A 26,617-nucleotide genomic window follows, 5' to 3' on the forward strand; every position below is an offset into this window, starting at 1 on the left:
AGTCTTGAAAAAGATCAAGAGTAGAGGAGTCACACTTCCTGATTTCAAAATTTACGGCAAAGCAATCAAGTGTGATACTGAAATAGGGGTAGATATATCAGTCAGTGGAACAGAATTGGGAGTCCAGAAATAAACCCATATGTCAGTTGATTTTCAATAAGGGTACCAAGAAACTATTCAGTGGGGGAAAGAATAGTCTCTTCACATCGGGTGCTGGGACCACAACTGGATATCCACATGCTAAATAAAGAATGAAGTTGGACCCCAACCTCACACCAAATACAACAGAGAAGTCAAATTGGATCAGATACCTAAATGTAAGGGCTAAAACTATACAACTCTTAGAAGGAAACCCTTGGAGAGTTTAGCTGTACAATTACTACTCTTCTTATAGCACTTCTGTGACATGTATGGTGGACTTCAGTGACTGGCTGCTCCCGTGGGTCAAGATTATCCTTCATCAGTCTGTCTCTCATGCTTTGCATAGAGTTGGTGCTCAGTAGAGTCGGCTGACCAAGCGAATGGAAGAGACAGTGACAGTGTCAGCCATACCGAGGTTTGCCAAAAAGATCTTAAATGGTCAGAAACTACTTTGGGTGTCCTTGTTGTGTGCTCCAGTCTGCAAGTACAGGTTTCCTCTCCGGGCCTTTCGTTTCTCCTTTCATTTCTCCAAAATGGAGTTTAGGGGGCATGTGAAGAGGTTCTCCCCAGCAATAGGTAACTGCTATTTGTACATCTGATAATTTGGGCATGTAGCCAGCATCTTTAAATTTGACTCTGCTACTGCTGCCAATATGGATATGTAGCCTGTTTTTAAAAATTATATTAAGCTCATTCTTAATTATGGAGTATTTGGACCTTGAAGGATAGGTGCAGCCTCAGTTTGAACACCTCTAATGACATGGAGCTCAGTATCTCCCAAGGCAGCTATCCGTGAACTGCTCTAATGAAAGTTATAAAGTTCTTTCTTATGTTGATCAGAAAATCTTTTTCTCTAAGTGTCTACTGTTTCTCCAAGGAATGATGCCAAACAAGTCATACATTTGAAATAGTAAGGCTTTCTCTTTCAGCCCTATGTTGATTCCTCCTGACCCAAAGTATATGTTGTTCACGCCAGCATTTTAATCTGTCATCCAGTTTGCTTCTGGGTGGTTTACACCACTGACAGTTTGTGTGAGTTCTGGGGATGCAAATGAATTTCAATACTATTCCAGGTAAAATACAAACCAAGCTGATTTTTAAGCAGCTGCCTTTAGAGAGTGATGTTGAAGTTTCTGAACTATTCCAAAATACATTTCCCACTAGATAGTACAACGCTCACATTATTTGCTTAGGTTCAGTGTTGAGTTTTCTCGGTCAAGTTCAGACATATGATGCAGGTTGGGCACTGTGTTCTCCTGTTGATACTGGGGCATAGATTAGATCAGCAGACTGGAACCATACAGCAAAGTGATGTGGCCAGGATGAGTGATCTCATAGGGTGAGAGGGGTTTGAATGGGAAAAACAGCACCGAAATGCTGGATTAGAAGCCGCTGTGGCCGGGTAGGACAGGCCTTTGCTAGAGATGTGGGGAGAGGAGAGACACCCTGGAAATGCACCTTGTTTCCTCCTTTGTAAGTTTTCTGAGCTAATCCTGGCATAGTGAAACTTTAAAAAAAGTAAATCTTTTGCTACAAAAGAGTAGCTATGATGATGTATTTCATTCTAAAGCTAAATAGAATCATTCGAGGAAATAATTTCTGCTTGGGATCATCCGCATCCACCTTGACTTCTGGCAAATTCTTATTTACCCTTCAAACTACATGTGCCACAGGGAGGCTTTTCCAACCCTGCTCTCACTCCATCCCAGGTAATTCATAACTCCCTCTTTTATGCCATACTGTCTCCTAGACATACTTTTTTTGTTATTGTACCATTTCACTGTATTATATTGAATTATTTATTTGTCTGCCCCACTGGACTCTGATTCCTTGAAGACCCTAAACTACGTCTCATTTTTCTCCATATTCCCAGTGCCCAGATGGTGCTCCTCAGTAACTGGCATATAGTAAGTGTGTGATAAATGCCTGTTGAATAGAGTTGCAGCAAAGGTAAAGTAACAGCCGTACACATTGGTAAAAGCATTATTCTCACTGGATGTGTATTAGGCACAAATTGGAGAGTAGGAAACAAAGGTGAATAATAAGATAATCACAAATTCAAAAAAAAATTCCTACAGACCCTCTTGTCAATGGGGTAGGTAACAGTCATCTGCATATAATTCTTACACAGTAAGATTAATGTTATCATATGGGTACTGTGGGTTTGGATTGGGTTATAAAGTTATAATGTTGCATGCATAAACAAAAAAACCATGTGTTCCTGAAATCTCTTAAATTACCAGGATTTAGGCCTTTGGAAACTCAAATGTAATGAGTTAAGGAAGAGACTGCATTTAATTTTGACTCCCTACATAAAAATTGAGTGCACTGCTATGTATTTCAGAAGTCCTTTTGTTTCATGGCTGACTTAGATTGCTTGAGGAGACATTTGGGCCTAATAAAAGGAAAAAATTTGTTGTTTGTAAAGGTGATTTTAACACTGGATCCAACCTATTAAAGAAGGTGAATTATCCCTACATCTCTCTAAGCATGAGCGAAACAACCATTGGCCTTTTATCATTTAAGCAGGGTCCAGTTTGGAAACAAAGGCTTAAACCAAATGTCGTCTCTGGAGGGCTTTTCCTCTTTTGACAGGATTTGTTCTTAGAACGTGTTTTGTTAATAAACTAATTCATTTCCTATTGTAGCTGCCCAGGGGAATCGTCTTTCTTGGCAGGTGGCTTTGAAAGTACAGAAGAGATTGTCATTCTTTTTCCTTAGTTGGCACATGGGCTACTTTTGACTCTTGGACTTGTGTTTACTTATTTATTTAGGAACCTAAATTCCAAGGTGGAAAGGAGTCAGAGCTGCAGTGACACTGCTCAAGACAGAGTGAAGAGCAGACTCAGAGCAGCCCCGACCAGCAAAACCAAGGTACACCTCAGACACGGGCTTCTGGAGCCCTCTGCACCCATCCGGTGGCTCCCTGCACACGGCCGTGAAAGGAACTATTCCAGATGGGCAGAGGCACAGTGGGTCCGAGGCATTCTAATTATGTTGGAGAAGTTTGCAAATAGATGTGAAGGAAGAGAGTTTGAATTAGTAGCGAAGGGTGGAATGAGGACCAGTAGAAGAATTTCTTTGAAAGTTCTAGATGAGTTTTTTTCCCCTATAGGTTTTCTTTTCCTTTCCTTTCCTTTTTTTCTTTTTTCTTTTTTTTCTTTTCCCTTCTGTTCCCTTCCTATTCTTTCTCTTTCTTTTAAACTAAAATTCAGTTAATTAACATGTAGTGTGTTATTAGTTTCAGAGGCAGAGTTCAGTGATTTATCAGTCTTATTCCCTATAGGTTTTCAATTTTATTGTTTCAGGTGTGTAGGAATTTCTGCAGATGGTGTGCAGTCTAGGTTAGGGATTTTCCCATTTCTTAGGCTCCCATCACCCTTGATCCCTTTTCTTAGCCTTCCCCTGCTATCCTTCTACCATCTTGAAGGAACTGTGAAGAGAAAAAAATATGTCTATATGTATGTCTATAGAATCTTTTTAACCTCTTTTAGGTTATGGCCATGGCCCCAGCCTCCAACCCCATCATCGGCGTCCTCCTGTCCACCCAGAACAACCGTTGCCTCTCAGCCCCTGACTTAACGGTCGAAAAACGTCTCCCCTTCAGCTCCCTCTCATCCTTGGCTTCCCTGCATAAGCCAGAACGCTCCATCAGTCCGGAGAGCAATGATAGCATCTCCGAGGAACTAAACCATTTCAAGCCCATTGTCTGCTCACCGTGTACTCCTCCCAAGAGACTCCCCGATGGCCGAGTGCTCAGTCCCCTCATCATCAAATCAACACCCCGCAACCTCAACAGAAGCCTGCAGAAGCAGACTTCTTACGAGGCTAGTCCCAGGATCCTCAAAAAGTGGGAACAGATCTTTCAGGAGCGGCAGATCAAAAAGACCCTTTCGAAAGCCACCCTCACCTCCCTGGCTCCAGAAACAGGGGAAGACTTAGCAGTGTCCGAGGTGACCCATTCTAGCAAGGAAAAGCCGCCTCTGGCTTTACAGACAAGACTGGCGGGGGGTCAGGCCCTCTCTGAGTGGGCCGGACCCACCCCCACCGACCTCGATTATGTCCCCTCCATTAGCCAAACTAAAGGCGAACAGGGCAGCGAGAGTAAAAGGAGCCCTGAGATCCCATCGGAAACGTGCTGCTCTTCAGAACCCCGAGGCGGAGCCAGTGGGACTTCTTCGGAGAAGGAGCAGGAGGAAGGGCCGGGGCGCACCCCAGAGGCCAAGTTAGACAAAACCTCTATGAGCAAAACCGTGAACATCCCAGTGGCTAATTCAGTGCTGCCCAAAAATAGTGTTCTGGGCGGGGTCCTCAAAACGAAGAAGCAGCTGAAGACGGCCAATCATTTTGATCTGCCCAATGGTGTGCTGGCGGACAGCCTAGGTGAGGAGCCCCTTCCTTCCTTGCGCCGGGGCCGGAAAAGGCACTGTAAGACCAAGCACTTGGAACAAAACGGCTCCCTTAAGAAGCTGCGGCAAAGCGGTGGGGAGGCGGGCGCGGCTGCCCGGGCCCCGGGCCTGCGGGAGATGGAGCAGAAGCTGCAGCAGGAGGAGGAGGACCGGCGGCTGGCCCTGCAGCTGCAGCGCATGTTCGACAACGAGAGGCGGACCGGGAGTCGGCGGAAAGGGAGCGTGGATCAGTATCTCCTACGGTCCAGCAACGTGGCCGGGGCCAAGTAGCGCCCCAGGAACATGTGGCCTGTTTTTAAGAGGTCTGTGGGCCTGATCATTTATCCTGAAGAGCTGAGTGTTCTCACTTTGGGTTTCTTTTCATGGCAAAACACTGTCTGCTATGGTTCTGAGAGGTTCCAGGGCCTTTGTGGTCTCTGTCCAAGGGCCCTGTGTCTCTGCCTCCCGGTGACCACGGCCAGAAGCACTCCTCACCCCTAAGTGACCCACCCCTGAGGGCTTCTGGGCCAAATCTGGCAACACTCACTTGGAACGAGATTCAGGAGCACAGGGGCCAGAGTTAGAGATGGTAGAGGAGACAGGGGATACCTTCTGAAACTGACAGACCTCCTGACTTCTTTCAACAGGGTCTTATTTTAAATCAGCCTTGCAGATAAAAGGGAGTTCTCTCTTTCTCAGAGAAGTGGGTCGGTGTCGCTCTTTGGCAGATCCAAGAAGATCATGTTCCCCCTTCTCCTTCCCTGTGCCACAAGTAAATATACCTAATGAAATCAGTTGAGTTTACCGTCCTACAAAAGTTAATTTACCTTCCCTGTGTAAAAAGTAACATCGGATTAATGCGCTGTCTAGTCGACAGACCAACTTCACGGTCAGTGTTCAGTGTGGTCTTCCCAGGAGCGCTAACACGTAAGTGGTATCAGCGCCATTTTCGATGATGATGGAACTGCAGGGCGGACGTTCAGGTCCCGTCATTCACTAAGTGGCGTAGCCCAGACTGACTGTCGGGGCTCCTGACAACAGATCCCAGAGATTTTCCACACTAACAGGTTGAACAGGTTGCCGTAATGGACAGCAGCCCAAGGGCATGCCACGCACGGGAGCCCAGGGCAAGCTGGCTGAGCATTTGAATACTGATTGTGTAAAATCCATAGGCAGATAATTGAGATCGATGGGAACTATATAAATAAATACTATGCAGTTATCCACCCTGCTCCCCCACCACCACAGTTTACAGCCTTCTGTTTTCTGGGGGGTGGAGGGGGCTTCCGCCCTGTGAGACAAATTACAGTTGAACTTCGTTATTACTCTCCACATGTCCAAGGGTTATCTGCAACGTTGATCTAAAATCCCAAAAATTTGCCCAGAAGTCAGGCAAGAGCAATGCTGAAACTCCATACTATGGAAACAAGGTATCTAGCTGGATGCAGCTGGTAAATTCAGTCCCATGGACCTTTGGGGTTTATTTTCCTTAGGAGCTGACACCATGTGTCTTTTGCATCCCTGGTGGTGCTTGGTGCTTCTGCCCGTCTGGGCTCATTGGGAATAGGGATTAAGAGATGATTTTAGGGAATCTCAGATGGGCTGGCATTCCCTGTGCATGTACGAGCTGTTACTATAAAGTCATGTGACTGGCATTTCAACAAAGGTTTTAGAGCTTATATATCCCAGTGTACGTTGTCCCCCATGAGTGGCTCCAGCAGGATACTGCATAGATTTTCCAATGATGTTGCCATTGGCAAAAACATTTCTGGAACTGTCCTCAACGTCTAGAAACATCTAGAAATATAGACTCCTAAAATGTTAGAATTGGAAGGGACCTTAATGGTCATCTTTTCCAACCTCCTCCTCTTACTAAGGCAGAAACTAAGATCCAGAACGGTGACTCACCTGATCACTAGGGATTTACCAGATCACCTTTTGATTCCTCTCAGGAGCATTCTGCCCCCTCTTCTCGGGGGAGATCTTTACTCTTTTGTGGTTACAGGAGGGAGAATTTTAAGTCTGAAACTAGTCAGAAGCTGTTCGAAGCCTCTAGAAGAGAAGGTCGGGCCAGAGGGCTTCAGAGTTATAAACGAGTTGTAGCTGTCAAGCAGTCGGAGTCATTTCCTCATGCTGCTCAGGAACAGCTCCCAGGGAGAAGTTCCAGAGATGTCGTAAGCATTTTGGTCCTCACTGAGATATGTGGAACCTCCTCGGTGACTGCTTTGGTGGGAGGGTCCCTCACTTGAATGTATGTGTTCTGTGTTCTGTGTGTCTGTGTGCGTGCACACATGCAGATGTGTGTTTAAAACACATGCATCCGTCCCATTCCTCCGTATTCACACCACTTGGGTGCCAGGCCCTGCCAGCCACACAGGCCTCCACAGGCTGCTGGACGGTCGGTCCCCAGGATAGCAGAGCCGGTGCTGGTCTGCGGAGGAAGGGGAGGGTGACTCACTGAAGGCCCTTAGAGAAAGCCTCAGTTCCTGCCATTTCCTAGAGCTGCTTGTTGGTCTGAGCGAACATCCCCGGGAGGCTCGTCCGCTCGGTGGTAGCAAAGAAGCTTCTTTTTTCCACTTGCCACCTTTTATCTAGGTCTCCAATCATTTGAAAAACACGTTTCAGTTGGAACTGGTTTTTGGTTTTGGAGAAAAGATAAATATTTTTAATAGAAAAAGATATATATTTTAAATATTTCCCCGAAGTCATACTTTTGTTTTAAGGAGTTGCATAGCAGTAGCAAGGAATTTTAGGTTCAGGTGCAGAGCGCAAAGCTCCCTCCTGTGAAGTGAGTACTGCAAACGCCGGATCCAGCTTGCTGACTTTCCCCCTTGCACCTCCTGTTGTGTCTAGAGGGGCCCTGACAGTTGTTCTGCAGACTTCCGGCCGAGCAGTAGTCCTTGCTGTGGAGGCAAAGCAGTTTAGGTTAAGGAGCGACAGGGCTTACCCTCTCATCTGCTTGGCTTTGGAGGAGGAAAAAACCACTAAGGTATTATCTGTATTTTAAGATGCTTCCCGTACTTAACTAACACCTGAACACTTTCTCCTTCTGAAAAACGTCTGTGTCCTGTTGCTTGCTTGCTTGCTTGTGAAGTTTATCACAAATGGTATTGTTGACATGAATTATTTGGAGAAAGAGAAAGACAAGAAGGGAAAACAGAGTGATGGGGAGGGTTGGTGAGGGACAACGAGAGAGACTCTATTTCACAAAACAGACATTTCTCATGAATCACTGGAATCTGATTCACCATACAAATTTCCCATGTCCTACGAGCTCTGCTCCTTGTGTATATGCATTCTGTGTGTGTGGTTTTTGTTTTTTGTTTTTTTTTATTAAAGGGGAAGTTAGGAGAGGTTGGAGGATGAAGGTCATTCTGTGGTGCCCTGAGAAAGGGGCTCTCAGCCCTTTTCCATAGAGTGGGGAAGACCTTTGGCAACATATTCATGACCTATTGATTGTATCTGCTGGAAGGAGTCATCAGGGCCTGTTGGGTCAGTGTCAAATCAGGGGATTAAGCACCCAGCCCTTGGACCCTTTCATATCATTGCCTCTTTTTAAAAGGTTAATTCATCGTGGCTGAAACTTCCCAGGAAAACCTTTTGTAAGTGGCTTCATTTCTTATTTTTTTAATTTAAGTTTTAGATTTTTGTCTGGAGGAAGAACTGGTGATGAATGCCTTCTGGTTTTCTTGGTTTTGGGTGTTTTTTTTTTTGTTTTTGTTTTTGCTCATTTCCCCTAAAAGAAAAATGCCCTTAAGAAATTAAAGCTGCTTAATTAATTGCTGTCTGATTACAAAGTGACAGACTATGATGGGAAGCTGCCACTGTGCTTGACTGGTGAAGCTGATGACCGAAGGCTGTGCTGTTCGCCCTTTCTGTTCCGTTTAACAGACATTCCTGAGCTTCGAACTTGTGCCAACCTTGTACTGGGTCATGGAGATACAGGATGGAAAGGACAGTCCCTGCTCTTGAGGAGCTCAGTCTCTAATGGAATGTATTTGAATGTCTGTGTGGCTGGAGTTCTGCTTCTTCATAGTGACCATCTTGGATGGCCCCATTTAAGATACTGTCCAGCATCTGGCAGGCTGCCTTGAACATTTTAGACCCCTCCCATCAGTATTTCTGAATTTGATTGCAACACTGCTTTCCATTTCCTAAGTAATTTTACCAGAGGAGAATGAATTTTCTCCTCCAGTGACACAGGACAATAATCTCTTCAGGAGAGCTTCTACTTCAGTGCCAGGAAGTGAGGCAGGGTGTGGATCATTGACATGGGCAGAGGAGGCCCACATCCCAACTCCCTGACCTCCTCACCTCTTTCCCAACCAGACCTCTCACCACAGCTGGTAGCAACTTTGGATTCCTTTTCCTTTTTTCTGCCTGGCTTTTCACTGAGATGGAAAACCAGCAGGAGAGGAAAGAAAGAAAAATTGAAGGCTGGATTATAATCATAAAATGCTATAGCTCGAAAGGGCATGGAAATCATTCAGATCAAATTTTTCCCACCTGCTGCCCGTTTTTTTCTAAGAAATAAGGAACGTGAGGTCCAGTGTCCTATGCCCTATTTTATACTGTAGTTTCCTAGGATCTAAATGGTCCGTTTAAATTACACACACACACACACACACACACACACACACACACACACACACAATTTACTAATGAGGACACCCAAATGATACAGGAGGCTTTTTGTTTTAATATTAGCTTTCTCTTTCAAATTTTTTGTTAGAATTAATACCTATATCCCCTGAACACACACCCGGATAGGGAAAACCCCACAATGTGACTAATGTGAATATGGAGTCTTGGGAAGTGATATATTTTTTGATTGGAATAGTCATCATTTTAACCACCAAGGGTTTAAAACCCAGCCAGCCCTTCATTTTTCTTTGAAAAATCAAGAACTCCTTAGGGACTTAAATCTTTCTCAGCCAGCCTTTTCCCTATCAACCTATAGAGTGGTCTTCTGGCCTGGTTTTTAGAAGTAAGCATAGTTGCTTATAAATTCTTGTGAATCAGTGACAAAGCAGGTATTTTTTTGGGGGGGGGGGATGTCGAGGAGATCCTAGGGAAAGCTGCTGCTGAATAGCTTTTCCTCCAAAGATGATACAGAAAATGCATCTTTCACATGATTGTTATCCACTGTAACTTTCTGAAAAAGATTGTTCTACAGAGAAAAGAGACATAAGCAGAGGTCACGACCAGCTTAGAGATTGGTTAAATTGAAGAAAAAGTGCCAAGACTGAATGTGCACATTGTTCTATGTATGATCAGTATTTTTATTCTTCCTAAGAAAAATATTTACACACTTTGCTTTGTGAGTAAATGCTTCCTTACTGTCTTGTTAATAAGGGTGGCAGGCTCCCTCTGCCTTTTCTGGGGTCTTTTATCAACTAGTTGGACAAAGCCGAGCTAAGGCCAGGCTTATTCGTCTTCTTCCCTCTCACTTAATCGGTAAAAACAGGCAATGCACTCCTCAAAGATCAAGCTGTTAGAGCTCAAGAGTAGCTGTTTGGGCCCTGGGTCTGGAGGGCAGTGGCCAGAGTCTCCCTGGGTGGCCCTGTGCACCCTCCAACTATGCCACCAATGGGAGCAGGGCCCCTCCCTCCATCGGTGGGTCCAGCCCTTTGCCTGCAGCAGAACACTTAAACTCCTAAGGAAAGAATGGAGAACTACTCGAGGGAAAAAATTATCTTAAATGCCACCTAATGGTTTTGTTTTTGTTGTTTCTCCTGATGTGCTGTTTACTCTCAATTTGTACACACACAGTTGTCCTTAGGGCCTTTCCTCTTCTCACCTAGAAACAGAAAATGGGATGTATATTGGTTTCCAACCTGCTGTCTACATTAGAATTGGAGACGGGGCCTGGATCCTTGTGGACTAAGCTTCCTCTCCAACTCATCACCAACAGCATCTTGACAAAGAAAGACCCAGAACAGGGCAGGCCCTGTCAGGGATGCTTCTGCCAACAAAGAAACGGCACAGAATCAAACGGGACGATGTGCTGTTTGTTTAAACAGTACCAGAGTGCATTCTTCAGTGTATGTTTGCCTGCTTGAGGAGAGGCCCAAGTTGAGCACATAGTAAAGCAAACTCATGAAAGTGAATATTCTGTTTCTAGTCAAAGTCTTAACCTCTAGAGCGCAATCGCAGGCAAATCTGGGCTGAGACTAGGTGTGTTTGACTTTTGGAGCTGTCTTTGCTCTGAGAGATGCCCCACTTTGGAATGTCTTGTTTTGGCATTCAGAATGGTGGAAGAAATTAGGAGGCGAGATGGGGTTTCCATGGTGTGCTGTGTCTGAGGTCTAAGTTAAGAATGGTCTATTCAACCATTCTGACTCCTAATGAAGGCACAAGAGTCTGAGAAAAGAACGGATGTACAGGATGAGACTATCCTTGCATATTGGGGCTATACTCAAAACATCTGATTTTAAAAATACCGGCTTTGGAAGCACTGCTCAAGAATTCATCAAAACCCCCTTGGTGTCCATTTCTCACCAAACACAGAACAAATGTATCGCTGTCCCATCTAAATGTGTAAAACCGATTTGAAGGACTGATGCAAGACATGCCGTACGTGGTAAACCAGCACTTAAGGGACCTTTGAAATCTGGCCCAAAACTCTTCCAAAAGACTGTCTTTAAAATGATTTGCAAGAAACAAGGCAGCTGCATGGAGGTATACAAACAGAGTATGATTGTTCTTTGGCCTCTAAGGGAACAGAAAATGTCCTACATATTGCACTCATGGATTCCGATAGCCTGGTGTGGTGAAGGGGGTGCCCTCATTTACAGATGGGAAACTCTGGCCCTAACATAGCCTGGAAGTTGGGTCCTCTGACTGCAAAGCCACTGATTGCTTTTCCTGTTGCCCTAGCTCAGTCAGCTCAGGTGCTGCCATCCCCCCGCTCTGGTCTTGGCTAACTCTAAGGTTCCAGTTGCTTTCTGGGTTGGATCTTCTGGACTGGGCCTGCCAGGGATAGAGAGACCAGAATCTTCCCTCTGCACCCACCATAGGGGTGGGAGGTATCCTGCAGCAGCAAGCACCGTGAGACACCGTCTGCGTCTGAATCAGGTCTCAGTTCCCTCTCCTGCGGCCGTATCCAGCTCCCAGGGAGTTACTGGCATCTTGGATAAGTGGCTAGGAGAACAGGATGGCCCTACCTAGTTTTGGAGAATTAGTGGTGGGAGAAATTATTTCTTCTGGTTTGCTCACTAGAAGGTTGGAGAAGGCTCAGAAGAGTGTGGCAGCCAGCTTCCCATCTGCTTATGAAGAAGAGGGCGGTGCTGGGTGAAAGCAGCCCAGGGGGTTGAAGCCTCTAGCGGCAGATGTGCTGGGGAGAGTGAGCGTGCCGGCAGCAGGGAGGGCGGATGCCGCCCGAAAGGCTTTCCTGATTAGTTAGGAATTCATGTTCGTTTGACAATTCTAGTCAGAGGCTTTACTCATTGAGATGAGGACTAGTTCGTGTCTCTTCAAAAAAGGACAAAACTCAGGAAACCAAGCAACTGAAACCTGCTCACACAAGAGCCCTCAGAGTGTGTTTTTAACACCAGAAGGACCCACAGAGATTGCAAACCCCATTGTCACTGTGGGTAAGGCTAAATGACCTGCCCTTTATCATATAGCAAATAAGAGGGTTAAAAATCGAACCCTGGTAATGTATTAAGTCCAGATCACTCTGGAGATAGAAAAGAATGGACACATTTGGAAAATGCTTGTATGGCTTCCAGAGATGCAGCAATTCGCCTGCGCGGGAGGGCGGGTGGGTAGACGGTGTGAGACCCTGCCTCTCATACTTCAAACAGGCACTAGGAGAGGAACTGATTTATTCAGATGCTATCTTAGGTGGAGTAACTGAGAAAGTTAAAGAGCGTTTGGCCCGGATAGGTGTCGCCTCTCTGGGATGTTCTCACATTGGTGGAGGGCTCTGGCCTGGCCTGGCGGAGGGAGCCGATACACTCCTGAGCAAACAGCAGTGCTGGGCGTACCGAGGGACTTAGGCAGACAGCTCAGCCCAGTGGCTAGAACTGCCTGGTAGCTTTACCAACAAAGGAAGGGACAGCCTTTGGAGGGAGTGAGTTCCCTGTCCCCAGGGGTGCAAGCAGGAGCTGAACGATCGGTTAGGGGGACTGCAAGAGGCTTCCGGTCTTGAGGCTGGGATAGGATGTTCCCAGGAGCCTTTCAGGCCAGAGAGCGTATGGCTGGTAAGTGTTTCCGGCTGGAAAGTGCAATCCAGTTCTCTAGGCCTGGAGCCCAGCATGGCTTACAGGGTCACCGTGGGGGCGGATTCTCCTTCCTCACGTTAGGGGAAGGGTGGTTTGGGGCCCCAGGAGATCCAAGTGGTGAGTCAGCAACACACCCTGCCTGCGAGTGTCACTGTCAGGTAAGCCTGTGCCACGTGTACCCGTCCGGGTGCCTGTGTCACTGTGATGTAACTGACGCTGTAACTACGTGTGCGGCCGTGTGGCTGTGTGTGTGACCTGTGGGAACGCAGATGTGTGCGTCTGGTGTGACCACAGCTGGCTGTAAATAGGACACTGGCCACATGTGGGAGACTGCGTGGCCAAGTAGGAGAGCGAGCAGGTATTTCTGTGCCCTAATAGCCTCACAGTCGCAATGAGCAGACACGCCACCAGGCTTCTGTCAGACCCACGGCTGCAAGGCAAGATTCTAGCTCAAAGATCACCTTAATGGCAACTGAGGTTGGAGGAGTCTGTGCCTTGCTGAGGGTCCTTAATCCTTGTGCCACTCATTCCTGGGCCCTGGGAACTGCATGCCTGCTCCCGGGTCTGAATGCGACATACCCCCAGGAGAGTAGCCTTAGGCGCAGAGGGAGACCATTCCCAAATGCGCATCTCTGGAATTCAGTCCCAGTGGCCTTCTCTAGATCCATCTCTGTAGCAGGTGCTGATTCTTGGACAGTCACAAAATGGGGCAACCCGACAGGCTGCCTTGGCCAGAACTGGAGCCCAGGCTGACCTTGTACAGCCCCAGGATCCGTTCCTGAGCCACAGTGTTTGCATATGGGACCTCAGCTGGTATCCCGGATTAGAGGGCCTTAGGAAACCATGCAAGCCCTCCCCTCAGCCTGTCACAACTTTGTGGCCATCGCCATCTGATTAAGGGAATTCCCGATCCTCTCTTCTTCCTCCTCTCCATTTGCCCTCATCATGGGAAAAGCTGCCCAACAAAATAAAGCCCCTTTTCTGGGGCCTGGAGGGCTCAGTTTTGCCCCCTACCCCAGCAACATGCACACTTTGTAGGCTGTGGATGGGTTGGTTCACTTCTCTGAGCTTTAGAGTCTGTGCTGCTTTTCTGTTCCATCAACCCCCTTGTTTTCCATCCCAGTGTTCATCACAGCTCTGTTGGACAGGTGCGACTCAGGCAGGTTTCCCAAAGGACGTGTGCATCAGCCGGGATCCTTGTCTAGCCTGGGAGGCGGGCCCGATCTACAAGAAAACATGCGGGCTACCTTGCTCTATGCACCTACTCTTTATTGCTCCTGGGCCAGGTGCTGGGTCCTGCGCAGCCTGGGGAGGGGAGATCCTGACCAGTTCCCCACTCTCTGTGGCCAGCAGGCAAGGCCAAGCCAAGGTCTGAGGCCTGCACCTGGCCCACCTGGCCCCAAGGCGCGGTCCAGGGCACGGAGCCCTGGGAGGGCGTCGGGCACAGGCGGGGCAGTGCGCATGGCCCTGTGCACAGCTCTTAGCTTTTCGAGTCGCTGGCCATGGGCCCCTGGCAGAACTCATCCATGAACTCAAGGAAGCGGCCGAACCTAGGCTGGCCCTCGCTCAGTGCTGGGCGGCCCGGGGGCGGCGCTGTGGCCCTGAACACCGTCCGCAGCGAGCAGCGCACCAGCTGCCGGTAGCGGGCCTGGAACTCCTTCAGCAGCTGCTTGGCCTCCAGGTATTGCTTCTGGTTCACCAGCCGCCGCTCAGTCCGCTGGTGCAGGACAGCTCCTGCAGGGAGAGAAGGCCGAGGGGCACCAAACTCGCTCTGGGGCCCCCTAGCCCAAAGCAGTGGGGACTGTGTCCAGAGCGCCCCCACCCCCAAAAAGTGGGATGGAGTGAAAGGAGGATGCTACGGGGACTGAGAATGGCCTCCCCAGCTCCGGGCAGTAAGAAGCCGGCTGATTCTACCTCAAGCATTAGTTCTGGTCTGTAACATGCTGTGTGACTCTAGGCAACTCCCTGCCTTGCTCCAGGCAGGCCTCAGCTTCTCCGTCCGCAGAGGGGGCAGGGCGGGGGCAGACGCCAAGGGCCCTCAGCCTCCTCCCGGCAGATGAGCGAACTTCTCTCTGTCCCGGGTTCTGGCCGCTGAAGACGGGGACAGGGACGGGGATGGGGGCGGGCAGAGCTGTACCTAGTGGAGCCTCTGTAATGTTCTGGGGATCCCGCATGCGAACGAGGAGGTCATCCAGCAGCTGGGCTCGAGTCTTCCGTGGCGGTGGAACGGGGATCCTCTGGGCCTGACGCAAGGTAAGAGGAGCCTGTCACCCCAGTCCGGTGCTCAGCCTCTCCGGGCCGCACCTCATACAGACGCAGCAACACGCAGGAGAGCACTTGGGGGCACTGGGAAAGCACAGCCCTCAGAAGGCCGTGAGGTGACAGCCACGGCTCTACCTGGGGGATCCCGAGGAGCCACTCGCACACGCAACCAGGTGGGGTTGACCCACATACCCGTTTCTCCTTGGGGACGTAGTGTTTCTGAAGTGCGTCCAGCCTGGGCTTGGAAGAGCGGCCCCGCAGGGGACACTTCAGCATGCGCTGCAGGGCCCGCGCGTTCTTCTGGATTCCTAAGGCAAAAAGGCAAGGGTTGGGGCAAGGTACTCTTCCTCCAGCTGCTGGATGCCTCCCCCAGTTTTCTCATTCCCCAGCAGCCCTGGGTGAAAGGATTTGAGAGGCCCCAAGAGGAACACACTGCCCCCATCTCTCCCTGATCTGCTGCAGTGCCAGAACCTCCATCATTCATTCAGTGAATACTCGTCCCCTGGGTGCACGGATCCTAATGGAAAAATAGCACTAGAACGGGGAAAGGGACGGGCCGCAATGTAACCCCATTAAACACAGTGGCTTACACTGCAGGGACTGACCCCCAAGAGAGCACAGCTGAGTGCCAGTTCCTTTGAAAGCACAAGTATTGTTAACACATCAGTCTGAAATCAGGGGCTCAGAGGGAGCATTGCCTCCCTTGCCTCAAACCAGAGAGAGAGGATTGGGGATGTTCAATCTGGGGCTCAGCTGGGCTGGGAAGGAGCTCAGGAATCTGGCCAGTCTGGGCAGCTGTTCATCAAACCCTTCCTGGAGACACTTTTCCAGCCAGAGCAGCTAGGCCTAGACTGGCTGGAATCTTGGAACAGCTGTGGCGCCTCAAAATCCACTGAAGGCCCAGGCCAGGGGTCCTGATATGGGAGGCTCCAAACCAGGACACCTTCAGGAGCCCTTTGACAGAGGACAGCATCCTGGTCTGGAAGTGAGGCATGCCACCAGCCTTAGCTTTGCCCTGACTTGCTCTGGCTGTGGAGAGGGCCCCCGTCTTGGAGCCATTCTCCTCACATACCCTGTGGCTCAATAAAGTCTGGATCAGGCTTGGCTGTCAGCAGCTCCTCGTAGCCATGGTACTTGCTGGGGAGGGAGGCAGTCGGGAGCTTCCTCCAAGCCCTCTTTACCTCTCTGGGAGCTGTGTGGGGTGGTCTTTGCTCTTCCTCCCTCATGGATGAATCATCCCTCTGGAGGATGGAGGAAGGCAGCTCACCCACCTGTGCCCAAAAGAAAACCAGCTTCCATTAACATGTCTAAGCATTAGCTCTGTGCGGGTCCCCACCCTGGGCCCTGTTAAGGGCAAGAACCAAGACCGGGGTGAGAGGAGGCAGCCGTGAAAGCAGACAGTGATTGTGCACCTTGGTAAGCGCCAGAGGAGAAGGGAGCACAAAGGTTCTGGGTGAGCCCAGGAAGCCCCCACCCCGCCTGCCTGCGGGGCTCGGAAGCTTCCTGGAGGAAATGAGGCCTTAACCTGCACAAAGTCTTGAAGAAGCAGGATGGCCCCATCCCCAGGCAGGGATGGGGAGAGGGGTGGGCTACAAGTGCTGGGGAGAGAGGCCTGCTGCGGGCCAGGAAGAGCAGGGGCCGAGCCACCCATGTAGGACCCGGCAAGGTGGCTCTGGGGGTACTCTAAGTTGGTATCTTTGGGGTGTACTGTGAAGAGATGGGTGACTGGAGCAGTAAGCAGGCCTCAGATCAGTAAGAACTTTTAAAAGCCAACCTGAGGGTGTTTCTTTTGTTTTTGTTTGTATTTTCTTTATCCTCACGGCGATGGCAAAGCCACAGAGGAGTTTTAAGGGGGTGAGTGACCACTGTCTGAACTCACATTTTTAGCCTACCCTAAGGGCTTTATAAGAAACATATTTATGAGACCTGTATTTCACGTAGGGATGTTATTTATACACTTCATGAAAGCTTGTGGCTAAGAAGAAATAGAAAATCTAGACAGATCTGTAACAAGTAGAGATCTCAACAATTCTCACAAAGAAAAGCCAAGGGCCAGGTGGCTTCACAAGTGAATTCTACTAAGCATTTAAAGAAAAATTAACACCAATCCTTCACGAACTCTTCCAAAAATTAGAAAGGGGAACACTCCCAGCTCATTCTCTCAGTTATTATCCTGAAACCAAAACTAAGGAAAGACATCACAGAAGGACAATACAGACCAATATCCCTATGAACATAAACACAAAAATCCTCAAAAAATACTAGCAAACTAAATTGACAACCTATAAAAAGGATTATATACCATGATCAAGTGGGACTTATTGCAGGTAGACAAGCTTGGTTAAACATCTGGAAATCAATCAGTGTGACACACCAATAGATAAAGGATGAAAACCACATGATCATTTCAGTACACACAGAAAAAGTATTTGGCAAAATCTAACACCCCTCTGTGACAAAAAAAAACCACTCAACTAGGGATAGAATCTTCCTTGACCAGGAAAAAAAGGACATTTATGAAAAACCCACAACTAACATCAGAATTAATGGTGAAAGACTGAAAGCTTTCTCCCTGAGATCGGGAATAAGACATGTTTGCTCTTTCTGCTTCTATTCCACACTGCACTGGAGGTCACAGCCTGGGCAATCTGGCAAGGGGAAGAAAAGCTTTTCCCATCACGGTGACTCCCAGTTGATTGTATTCCTTTGGCTCCTAGGAAGCCCAGAATTGCATTTTGGCAATATACCTCTGTAACGAGAGCAGCAGGGCAGATGAGCAGGTTAGAGTGACCGAGACCTTATTTCCTTTCCTGTCCATATTTTCCTTTCATCCAACTTTCTCAAGCTCATTTTATTTTTTTTCAAGCTCATTTTCAAATATTTACTTATACTCTGCTTTGTTCTAAAAGGTTCTGATAGAGTTCATAAAGACAAGTTTTATACCATATAAATGTGTATGTCACTATAAGTCATCTGTGGAATAAGGGATGGATGGAGTCAGGCATAAATGTATGCATGTGCATCTTGGAAAGATCTGGCAGACTGGAGGCATGAGATGGGAGGTGGGGAGCTGAGGAAAGGCAGTGGTACAAGAATAATGCTCGCGGGGCCCTACCAGCTCCTCCAGCCTCCTATTGCCCTTTTCCTACGTGTCACCTGTCTGCCGCCCAGACACTGAACCATCTGTGGTTTCTGCACATGCCACTTTAATTTCTGTCCTCTGTAGCCTGCTTCATGCTGTTTGCTCTGCGCAGGATGCCCTTCTGCCCATGTTTTCACGTTGTCACTCCCTACTCAGCCTGCAAAGCTCAGCTCATTGGAACCTCTTTCAGGAGCCCTCCTGGTCTGGGCAGAGGATCCTTCTTTCCCCCAGGCTCCCAGCGCCTGGGTTTCCCTTAGTCTCGGCACTGACTGCGTGCATTGTTCCTGCACTCTCCCATCAGACTGAGTCTTGGCCATCTGTATTCCCAGGATTCAGAGGCAGCATCAAAAGTGATGTGACCTTATACAGATAGGCAGAGGCAGCAGCAAACCCTTCCGAAAAACTGGTCAGAACCGTGCCCCAGCCAGACCCCAGATGCTGTCTGTGCCACAGGACCGGGACTTGTCTCCATGGGTATCCCTACCAGGAGCCTTGGCTCAGCGGAGCTCCCGGAGGGGCTTGCGGGGCCTGCCGGGGGGGGGGCTTCCTTCTAATTTCCGGACCTGTCTTGGACTCACTTCCGGCTGCCTACCGCAAGCCAGCTATGCCAAGGTTGTATAGGAGCCTCTGGGAGCTAGGAACAAGGCAGGGGAAGGGGGGACCAGGCACCTGGGTCAAGAATATGGACTCCATGCTCCTGGTGTCCTCGTCTGACAGGTGCTGCGGGCTGACGTGGCCAGGTCTGTTGCTGTGGTGGGACATGGTCTCTTCACTGTACACGGTGGAATCAGAGCAGATGGGAGGCAGGGGCACGAAGGTCCGGTGGGACAGGGAAAGGCCCTCCACGCCCTCGATAGGTATCTGTGACTCCAGAATACTGCTTCTGGCAGCGGAGAGCTCTTTAGTCGGCTGTGCCTCAGACTCTGGGATCTCCTTTGAGGGAGACTGGACCGTGGTCATAGGGAGGTGATGGAGAATCAGAGGATGCTTTGGCACCTTTGGGACTTGGGTTTTCACCTGTCATGGGAGAAAGGCTAGACTGGTTTGCTTCCTAATCAGAATCTCTCCTTCCAGACCTCACTGGACTAAGGCTACTTGTAGTACTGTGATCAGGGTACTGGATGAGGGCTCATAGGGGGAGGGAGGGAGCCAAATCCCACTAACTGGGCATCTACAATGTGCCCTGTACATGACAGATGTTGCTTGATTTACACCTCAAACTACCCAGGAAGTAATTCTCCTTATTTTATAAAAGTGGAAGCCAGGGCTCAGAGAGGTAAGATGACTTGTCCAAGGTTACAGAATTATTTGGTGGCAGAGCCTGGACTACCTGATTTCTGCCTCATTCTATATCCCTGATCATATCACTCTGGCTCTCAACAGCCTTCTTCTTCTGATCAAGGTTTAACACGGTGCCCTCGACTTTCTTCAGGGACTCCTAGGAAGACCTGGAGGAGATGGTCCTGTCCCTTATGGAAGGCAGCAGCACCAAGCCCCTTTCAGGATGCTGGTCCCTATACCTTAAATGAAGTTTCATAAGGCAAATCTCTCTCAGGGTTCAGAACCAAGGAAATAACTTCTTTCCTGTTGAAATTCTCAGCTTCCTTAATTAGCGAAAGCCCGTCATCCTGGGAGAGAGGATTATGTACTTAGCATTTGGCTCACTCTGATTGTGCCCCTCTCAGGCTGGCTGATGGGAAGGAGATACTCCAATCCTTAGAGGAGGCAACAAACAAGGGGATGATGATGGAAACCTTTTGAATTTCTGTCTATTTCTGGCTTTTAATTCTGTGCTGGTCCTCTAAGGGCTCCAGACTAGAGTTTGGCTGGACAGCGACAGGCTGCAGAGGGGGTAGAAAGGGAATAACTATACTGAAAGGGAACTGTAGAAACGGAATAAGCTGGACTGGGAATGCCCAGTCCAGCTTTTAGTTATAGGAAGGCTAAAGTTCAGGAGGGAGAAGCATTTCACAGAAATTTCTGCAATCCTTTTGATACTGTATGGCATCCCAGAAGGTAAGTCTAAGACCACCGGCTGGGGTTGGTTTGGGGGGGCAGATTGCTCTCAACATAAGGAAATGCTTCCTTATGTGTAAGAGATGTGTATTCTAGGCCTGGCAGCCATCCATGACTCCCACAGGTGGTTAGAACTTGCACAGGTATGGATTTGGGGGTTTATAACATATTTTTGTATCTGTTGCTTCATCCAGTCCTCTCAGCAGCTCAGGGAGGCTTGGAGTTGAGAAGCTGAAGCTCAGAGAGTGAAGCTCTTGCCCAGGTTCAGGCAGCTGTGGAAAGTGATGAAGCCAGGCTTATCCCCGGGTCTTCAGACTGATTTCTCCCCTACTTCTCCATAGCTCCTTCTCGGGGCCTCAGTTTCTCTGTCAAAGTTGGGGGTAGGATTCCATGACCTTCATAGCTTCTCCCTACTCTGGCAGCTGGGTCCCTCTGTCTTGTCCCTTCTGGGTGTATCTGTGTGTAACAGACATGGAACGGAGAAGACAATGCTAGGACTGCAGACCTAACAGAAGGAATCCATGATGAGTGGGGAAGGGCACTCTCTCCCCAGGTCAGTTCACATGCAGTAAAACAGGCTCCACTTCCTCCAGGCTTGGCAGGCCTTACCTTCCTCGAGTCCTTCCGAGGCATCAAAATATGATGCTTGGCCTTTACTATCTTCTTGCGAGTCAGGTGGATCCCCAGCCGCTCCTGGAGGAAGCTTTTCAGCAGTGGAGGGACCCCTGGAGTCATGATGGGAAAGATTACTATTAGCAGATATTTACTGGGGGCTTACTATGTGTCCCGCACTGTTCAAACTGCCAGACATGTATTAACTTACATTAATACATCATTATTATGTAATGAATACATAATTCTCACACCAACCCCAGGAGATAGGTACCTATATTATTCCCATTTAATAGGTGAGGAAACTGAGGCACGGAGAGGTTAAGAAATTTTCCCAAGGCAACAAGGATAGTGCAAAGCAAGGGTGAGAACTCTGCTGGTGTCACTCTAGGACCCAGGATTCTAAGATGCCTCCAAGGTGTAGCGCTGAGGCAGCACCCACCGTACCAGGATGCAGCACCCATTTCTGGACACAGCCCATTTGAAACCTCGTGTGTGGCCCTTTACGTTTCTCATCCCCCTCTCCTGCTCAGCCATGCCTCCCCTGCAGGCCCCTCCCCAGCTGGGAAGTAGGAAATGAGGTCACAACAGACCTGCTCTACAAAGCCAGGTGGCACTTAAAGATCTCATGCAGGATCTAGCTAATTCTGTGTTCCATTCCCAGCTCTGCCTCCTTCTTGTTGTGGGACCTTGGGTAGATCATGAACCTCCCTGGTCCGCAGCATCCTTCACTGAGCACGGGGACAATGACGCCTGCCTCACAAGGTTGCTGTCAGGTAAGCTGGTACACAGCAGGTGGTCAGCAACGTCTGTGGTTCTTTCTGTCCCCAAATGCACCATGAACCACGTCCACCCATGACCCACAGCAGAGCCCAGGGGCTCAGCATCCATGAGGTGGGGCTGAGGGTGCCCACACTGGCCCTGGGCACCGGGGTGGGAACACAGGTTTGTGGGCACCGTACCTCGTGTATGGGCCACCAGAGGGTTGTTATGAAAGATGAGCTCGCAGAGCGACGGGAAAAGAGCTACTGGCAGGATGGCATCTTCCTTTGCGATCTGTAAGGAACACGGGGAAAAGCTTCAGGTCGGCACCGCCCCACCTCTGCCCAAGTGCTGCCAGGCCCCACACCGCGGGGCTACATGCTTGCTAGGGCAGGGGTGGGGCCGGGGACGTGAGGCTCCTGTACTGGACTCAGTGCTGGGCAGGGTCTGCTCCTGCGATGTCACCTGCTCACACCCACAGATCAGGATCCTGTCTGAAATTCCACATCACTGTTTCACATTTGAAAGTTAAGAATTGTTTTCTCCACACTGGAAATGTAGCCAAGACCAAGGAATGGAGATGTTGGTGACAAAATAGGAACAAGCACAAAGAGTCTGGAAGTTTGGCAGGGCAATGACTTTGACTTCAGCATACAATTTGTCTGGCACTTCACCTTCCTCAATGCAACCTCTACACACCCTGTCAGTCTGTCAACAGCACTCCTGATGGTCTCTTTCATTAAGGCCTGTTCTGGGCACTGAGCTGGGGATGGGCAGGGGGCAGGCAGTCAGGGGGGACCCATTCATCTAAGGGATAAGCCGAGCCAATGATAAGGAAGACCTCCCGGCTGTCTGGGGCCCAGAGGCTGCTCTACCTCCGTGAGGCCAGCCTCTGAAGGGCGAATAATACCCAATCCTTGCTGAGCAGAGTGGCTGGAACAACCTCGGGGAGGGTGTCTATTAGCAACAGAACAGTATCACAGGGGCCACAAGTGGGGCAGTGGCCGTTCAGATGCCTGGGCACCCTGAACGTTATTGGGTTAGACTCAGGACCCGTGGAAGGCAATAAGGCCCGAGGACTGCGAGAGGGAGGGCCCTTCAGTTTGGCTTCCTCTGGAGCCCCAGTGGGTAGCACTAGATGCCCACTGGGCAATGAACCTATCCATTATCTTTGTGTTCATCCAATCAATAAGTATTAGTGAATGCCAACACGTGTCAAGCACTAGGTTGGAAATGAGCAAAACCACTAGAACTCCTGCCCTCAAGGAGTGCTGCCTGGGGGGACACAGGCACTGAAGCCGTAACAGGAAGGATGGGAGCTCTGCAGCTGTAATCAGCGCCATGAGAGAGGGCGTGGGAAGTCCTTCCCTATCTCCCTGGTCCACGCAGGGAGATAGGGAAGGCTTCCCTGAGATTTGAAGGGTGAGGAGGAGGTAGGGACAGAGCGCACAGCACAGAAACCTCTGTATTAACCAAAACCGTTCTCTCTACTTTCTGGGCACACAGCCAGACTGTCTTTGTGCCTCCTAGGCAACTAGATGTGCTCATGTGACTCAGGTCATATGCAACAGGGTAGAAGGGACCATTTCTGGGCACAGCCCATTTGAAACCTCCTGAGTGACCCTCTATGCTGCTCACCCCCCTCCCCTGCTCCGCCATCGACCTGCCAGATGCAGAGGAGCGAGTAAAATCCCCTTCAGGCCCTACGGGAGGACAGAGCCACAGCCAGAAGGGAGCTGGCTCTCTGCAAGATCACATGGGAGGCCCCCAGCCCACCTGGAATACCCACAGTGGATTTTGTGAAAGCAAGAAATAGACTTCTATTAAGGGAGGTCCCTGGGAATTGAAAGTGTGTGGCAGCAGCTCACAGTGCGTGCCCCACCCACTGCAGAGAGGAAGTGCCCCATGGGAGAACCATGCAAGAAGGGCCTCACAGTGAGGAGGAGGAAAGCCAGCTGGGGGGCGGAAAGAAGGCCACTTTGATTAACAGCAGAGAGAAAATGAGGCTAGAGATGCAAGTCAGGGCCAGACAAAAGCTAGAAAGATCTTGGTCCCTGGGGACCTAATACGTGCATTTTCAGAAATATGAGGACCTACATATGACCAGATTTGGTCACAGATTAGATATACGTGGTGAGGAGGGACATAAAGGAGAGAGAAACATTAAGGATGACAGCCAGATTTTGGCGTGATGGAGCTCTTCTCTAAGATCCGGGGCAATGGAAGACCTTCAAATTTGAAGATCATTAATTCACTTTGGATACATGTACTTTGGAGGTACCTTTGAGACCTCCCAGTAGAGATTCAGGTAGGCAGTGGACACACTGGTCTGGAGTATGCAGGATACTGGTTTTGTGTTGGAATTATAAATTTGTGAGCCACTGTTCGTGGGCCAGTGGGTATGTGAAGGCATCTCAGGGAGAGAGTCGAGAGTGAGAGGTGAGGGACGAGGCGCGGGCCTTGAGCAGCTGGAACATTTGGTCATCGAGACCAGGACTTGGCACAGCTTTTCTGTCAAGGACCAGACAGTAAACGCTTTAGGCTTTACTGGCCATACCCGCTGTGTTGCAGCTACTCCACTGGGCCGTTGTAGCACAGAAACTGCCAGAGACAACTCATAAGTAAGTGTGATGGCTCTTTTCCAATAAAACTTTAGTGATGGACTCTGAAATTTGAATTTCATATCATTTTAATGTGTCATGAAGGATTATCCTTCTTTTGATTTTTCAACCATTTAAAAATCTAAGAATCAGTCTTAGCTTGAAGGCCATACAAAAACCAAGGTCGGCAGATAATGCCTGTGGGCCAAATCCGTCCCCCCCCCATCTGTTTAATACAGTTTCATCAGATCACTGCCGTGCTCATCCATTTACACATTGTCCTCTGTGCTACAAGGACACGATTGAGTAGTAGTGACAGAGTAATGTATTTATCTGGCCCTTTATAGAAAACATTTGCTGACTTTTTATCTAGACTCTAGGGAAGGAGGGAAGGAGGATGAACCTACAAAGAAGTCTAATATGTGTTGATAAATAACTATAAAATGGTGGCTAAAGAGGGTGCAGAGTCTCTCTCTCTTTTTTTTTTTTTGGGTGCAGAGTCTCTTATATACAAATCAGGTCGTCAAGAAGCACGCACAACAGAATAGGGGAGGGAGAATTAAATTTAATTTTGTCAGGATGCAAAATTCCATCCATCCAAATCAGGCAACTAAAGAGTTGAAGAAAGTTACAATTAAAACTGATAGAAAGTTGAAAGATATCCATGGCACGGATGTCATATTTTCTGTGAAATTAAGTCCCAGCTGAAAGATATGGGCTTAGGATTCTGGCTGAGGTAGTGAGGAAAATCTGGCCATCATGCTAGCCTATCCCTGTAAGGTGAGTTGAATGCCACTGATAATAAATTCATGGTCCAATGACAACTTAGTATTTCTGTCCAATTTCATTGGGTTAAGGCAAATACAACTTAATCTGTCAAATTTATGAACTAAGTAAATATTAGTTAAAGGTTGAATGAAAGTGATTATTTTACTTTTTTTTTTTTAGAGACAGAGGGAGAGAGTGTGTGAGCAGGGGGAGGGGCAGAGGGAGAGGTAGATAGAAAATCTTTTTTTTTTAAGATTTATTTATTTATTTGAGAGAGAGAGAGACCGTGTGCATGCGCACAAGCTGGGGGAGGGACAGAGAGAAGGGGGAGAGAGAGAGAGTCCTCAGGCAGACTTCCTGCTGAGTGTAGAGCCCAATGCAGGGCTCGATCCCAGGACTCTGAGATCATGACCTGAGCTGAAATCACAATTCGGATGCTTAACTGACTGAGCTACCCAGGTACCCTGAGATAGAGAATCTTAAGCAGGCTGCAGGCCCTGACATGGGCTTGATCTCAGGACCCTGAGAGCATGACCTAAGCCAAAATCAAGAGTTGGACCCTCAATCGACAGAGCCACCCAGGCACCCCATTGATTTTTTTTTTTTTTTTTTTTTTTTTTAAGATTTTATTTATTTATTTGAGACAGAGAGAATGAGAGAGACAGAGCACATGAGAGGGGGGAGGGTCAGAGGGAGAAGCAGGCTCCCTGCCGAGCAGGGAGCCCGATGCGGGACTCGATCCAGGGACTCCAGGATCATGACCTGAGCCGAAGGCAGTCGCTTAACCAACTGAGCCACCCAGGCGCCCACACCCCATTGATTTTACTTTTGACACAAAACTTACTAGATTTCTGAGTGGATATTCTAGACATTTAAGTTCTGTTTGAACACAGAATTGGTTTTAAAATTTGTAACTTTAATAAACTGAATATTAATTTCAACACAGGTAGCATGAGTATTCCTTGATGTGATCAAAACATCATTCATTCATCAAACAAACTTACTGAGTACCTATCATGTATCAGGTGCTATTCCAGATGATGAGGATATAGTTATAAGCAAAACAAAGTCCTACTCTCAAATAAACCTACATTCTGGCAGTAGACAACTGACAATAAAGAAAAAGATATATATGTTAGGTGATAACTGTCATAAAGAAAAATATAATTTAAAAACTCAAGTAAGCATATAGAAAAATGGAGAGTAGGGACGCCTGGGTGGCTCAGTCGGTTAAGCGTCTGCCTTTGGCTCAGGTCATGATCCCAGGGTCCTGGTATCGCGCCCCACATCGGGCTCCCTGCTCAGCGGGGAGCCTGCTTCTCCTTCTCCCTTGGCCTGTCTCCCCCGCTCATGCTCTCTCTCTCTCTGAAATAAATAAATAAAATTAAAAAAAAAAAAAAGGAAAGTATTGCTCCCCTCCTAACAACAAGAAAAAAGAATAACTATAACATCATAACTTTTCTTGCATCTCCCAGAGAGCTAAGGTCTCAGGGCGACCATCTGGACTGGAATCTAAGGAAAGATGGGCACCTCCAAGAAGCGATGGGCCATGGACACTGGCTCACGTGTGGCAGAACATGGGAGGAAGAGATGGCAAGTGCCATATAAGCAACTAGGAAGAAATGAGCTAAACATTTTAATGAGCCACTAAAGGCTAAGTGTGGGCCTCTTAGAGTAGAAGAGAACTCTCAAGAGTTG

The 26,617-nt window shown here is 48.5% G+C and overlaps 2 protein-coding genes across 3 annotated transcripts in view; one reads left to right on the top strand and one right to left on the bottom strand.

Annotated features, from left to right (window-relative positions):
* The window catches only part of RNF169 (ring finger protein 169), an 80,287-nt gene extending 70,442 nt beyond the window's left edge, over positions 1 to 9,845 (top strand). The window contains exons 5-6 of the mRNA XM_036082794.2: positions 2,916 to 3,015; positions 3,636 to 9,845. Coding sequence (XP_035938687.2) covers positions 2,916 to 3,015; positions 3,636 to 4,820 — 1,285 coding nt within the window. The 3' untranslated portion in view covers positions 4,821 to 9,845. The remainder of the gene's footprint in view (positions 1 to 2,915; positions 3,016 to 3,635) is intronic.
* A 4,164-nt stretch (positions 9,846 to 14,009) lies between these two features.
* XRRA1 (X-ray radiation resistance associated 1) overlaps positions 14,010 to 26,617 on the bottom strand; it is a 62,348-nt gene continuing 49,740 nt past the window's right edge. For both annotated transcript variants that reach the window (XM_036082784.2, XM_078058552.1), the window contains 7 exons: positions 21,752 to 21,845; positions 20,787 to 20,902; positions 18,831 to 19,178; positions 16,092 to 16,290; positions 15,212 to 15,327; positions 14,895 to 15,000; positions 14,010 to 14,491 (listed from right to left, as the gene is read on the bottom strand). In XM_036082784.2, coding sequence (XP_035938677.2) covers positions 14,238 to 14,491; positions 14,895 to 15,000; positions 15,212 to 15,327; positions 16,092 to 16,290; positions 18,831 to 19,178; positions 20,787 to 20,902; positions 21,752 to 21,845 — 1,233 coding nt within the window. In that variant the 3' untranslated portion in view covers positions 14,010 to 14,237. The remainder of the gene's footprint in view (positions 14,492 to 14,894; positions 15,001 to 15,211; positions 15,328 to 16,091; positions 16,291 to 18,830; positions 19,179 to 20,786; positions 20,903 to 21,751; positions 21,846 to 26,617) is intronic.

The sequence above is a fragment of the Halichoerus grypus genome, chromosome 11 (assembly GCF_964656455.1).
Source record: "Halichoerus grypus chromosome 11, mHalGry1.hap1.1, whole genome shotgun sequence".
In the NCBI taxonomy this organism is placed as follows: domain Eukaryota; kingdom Metazoa; phylum Chordata; class Mammalia; order Carnivora; family Phocidae; genus Halichoerus; species Halichoerus grypus.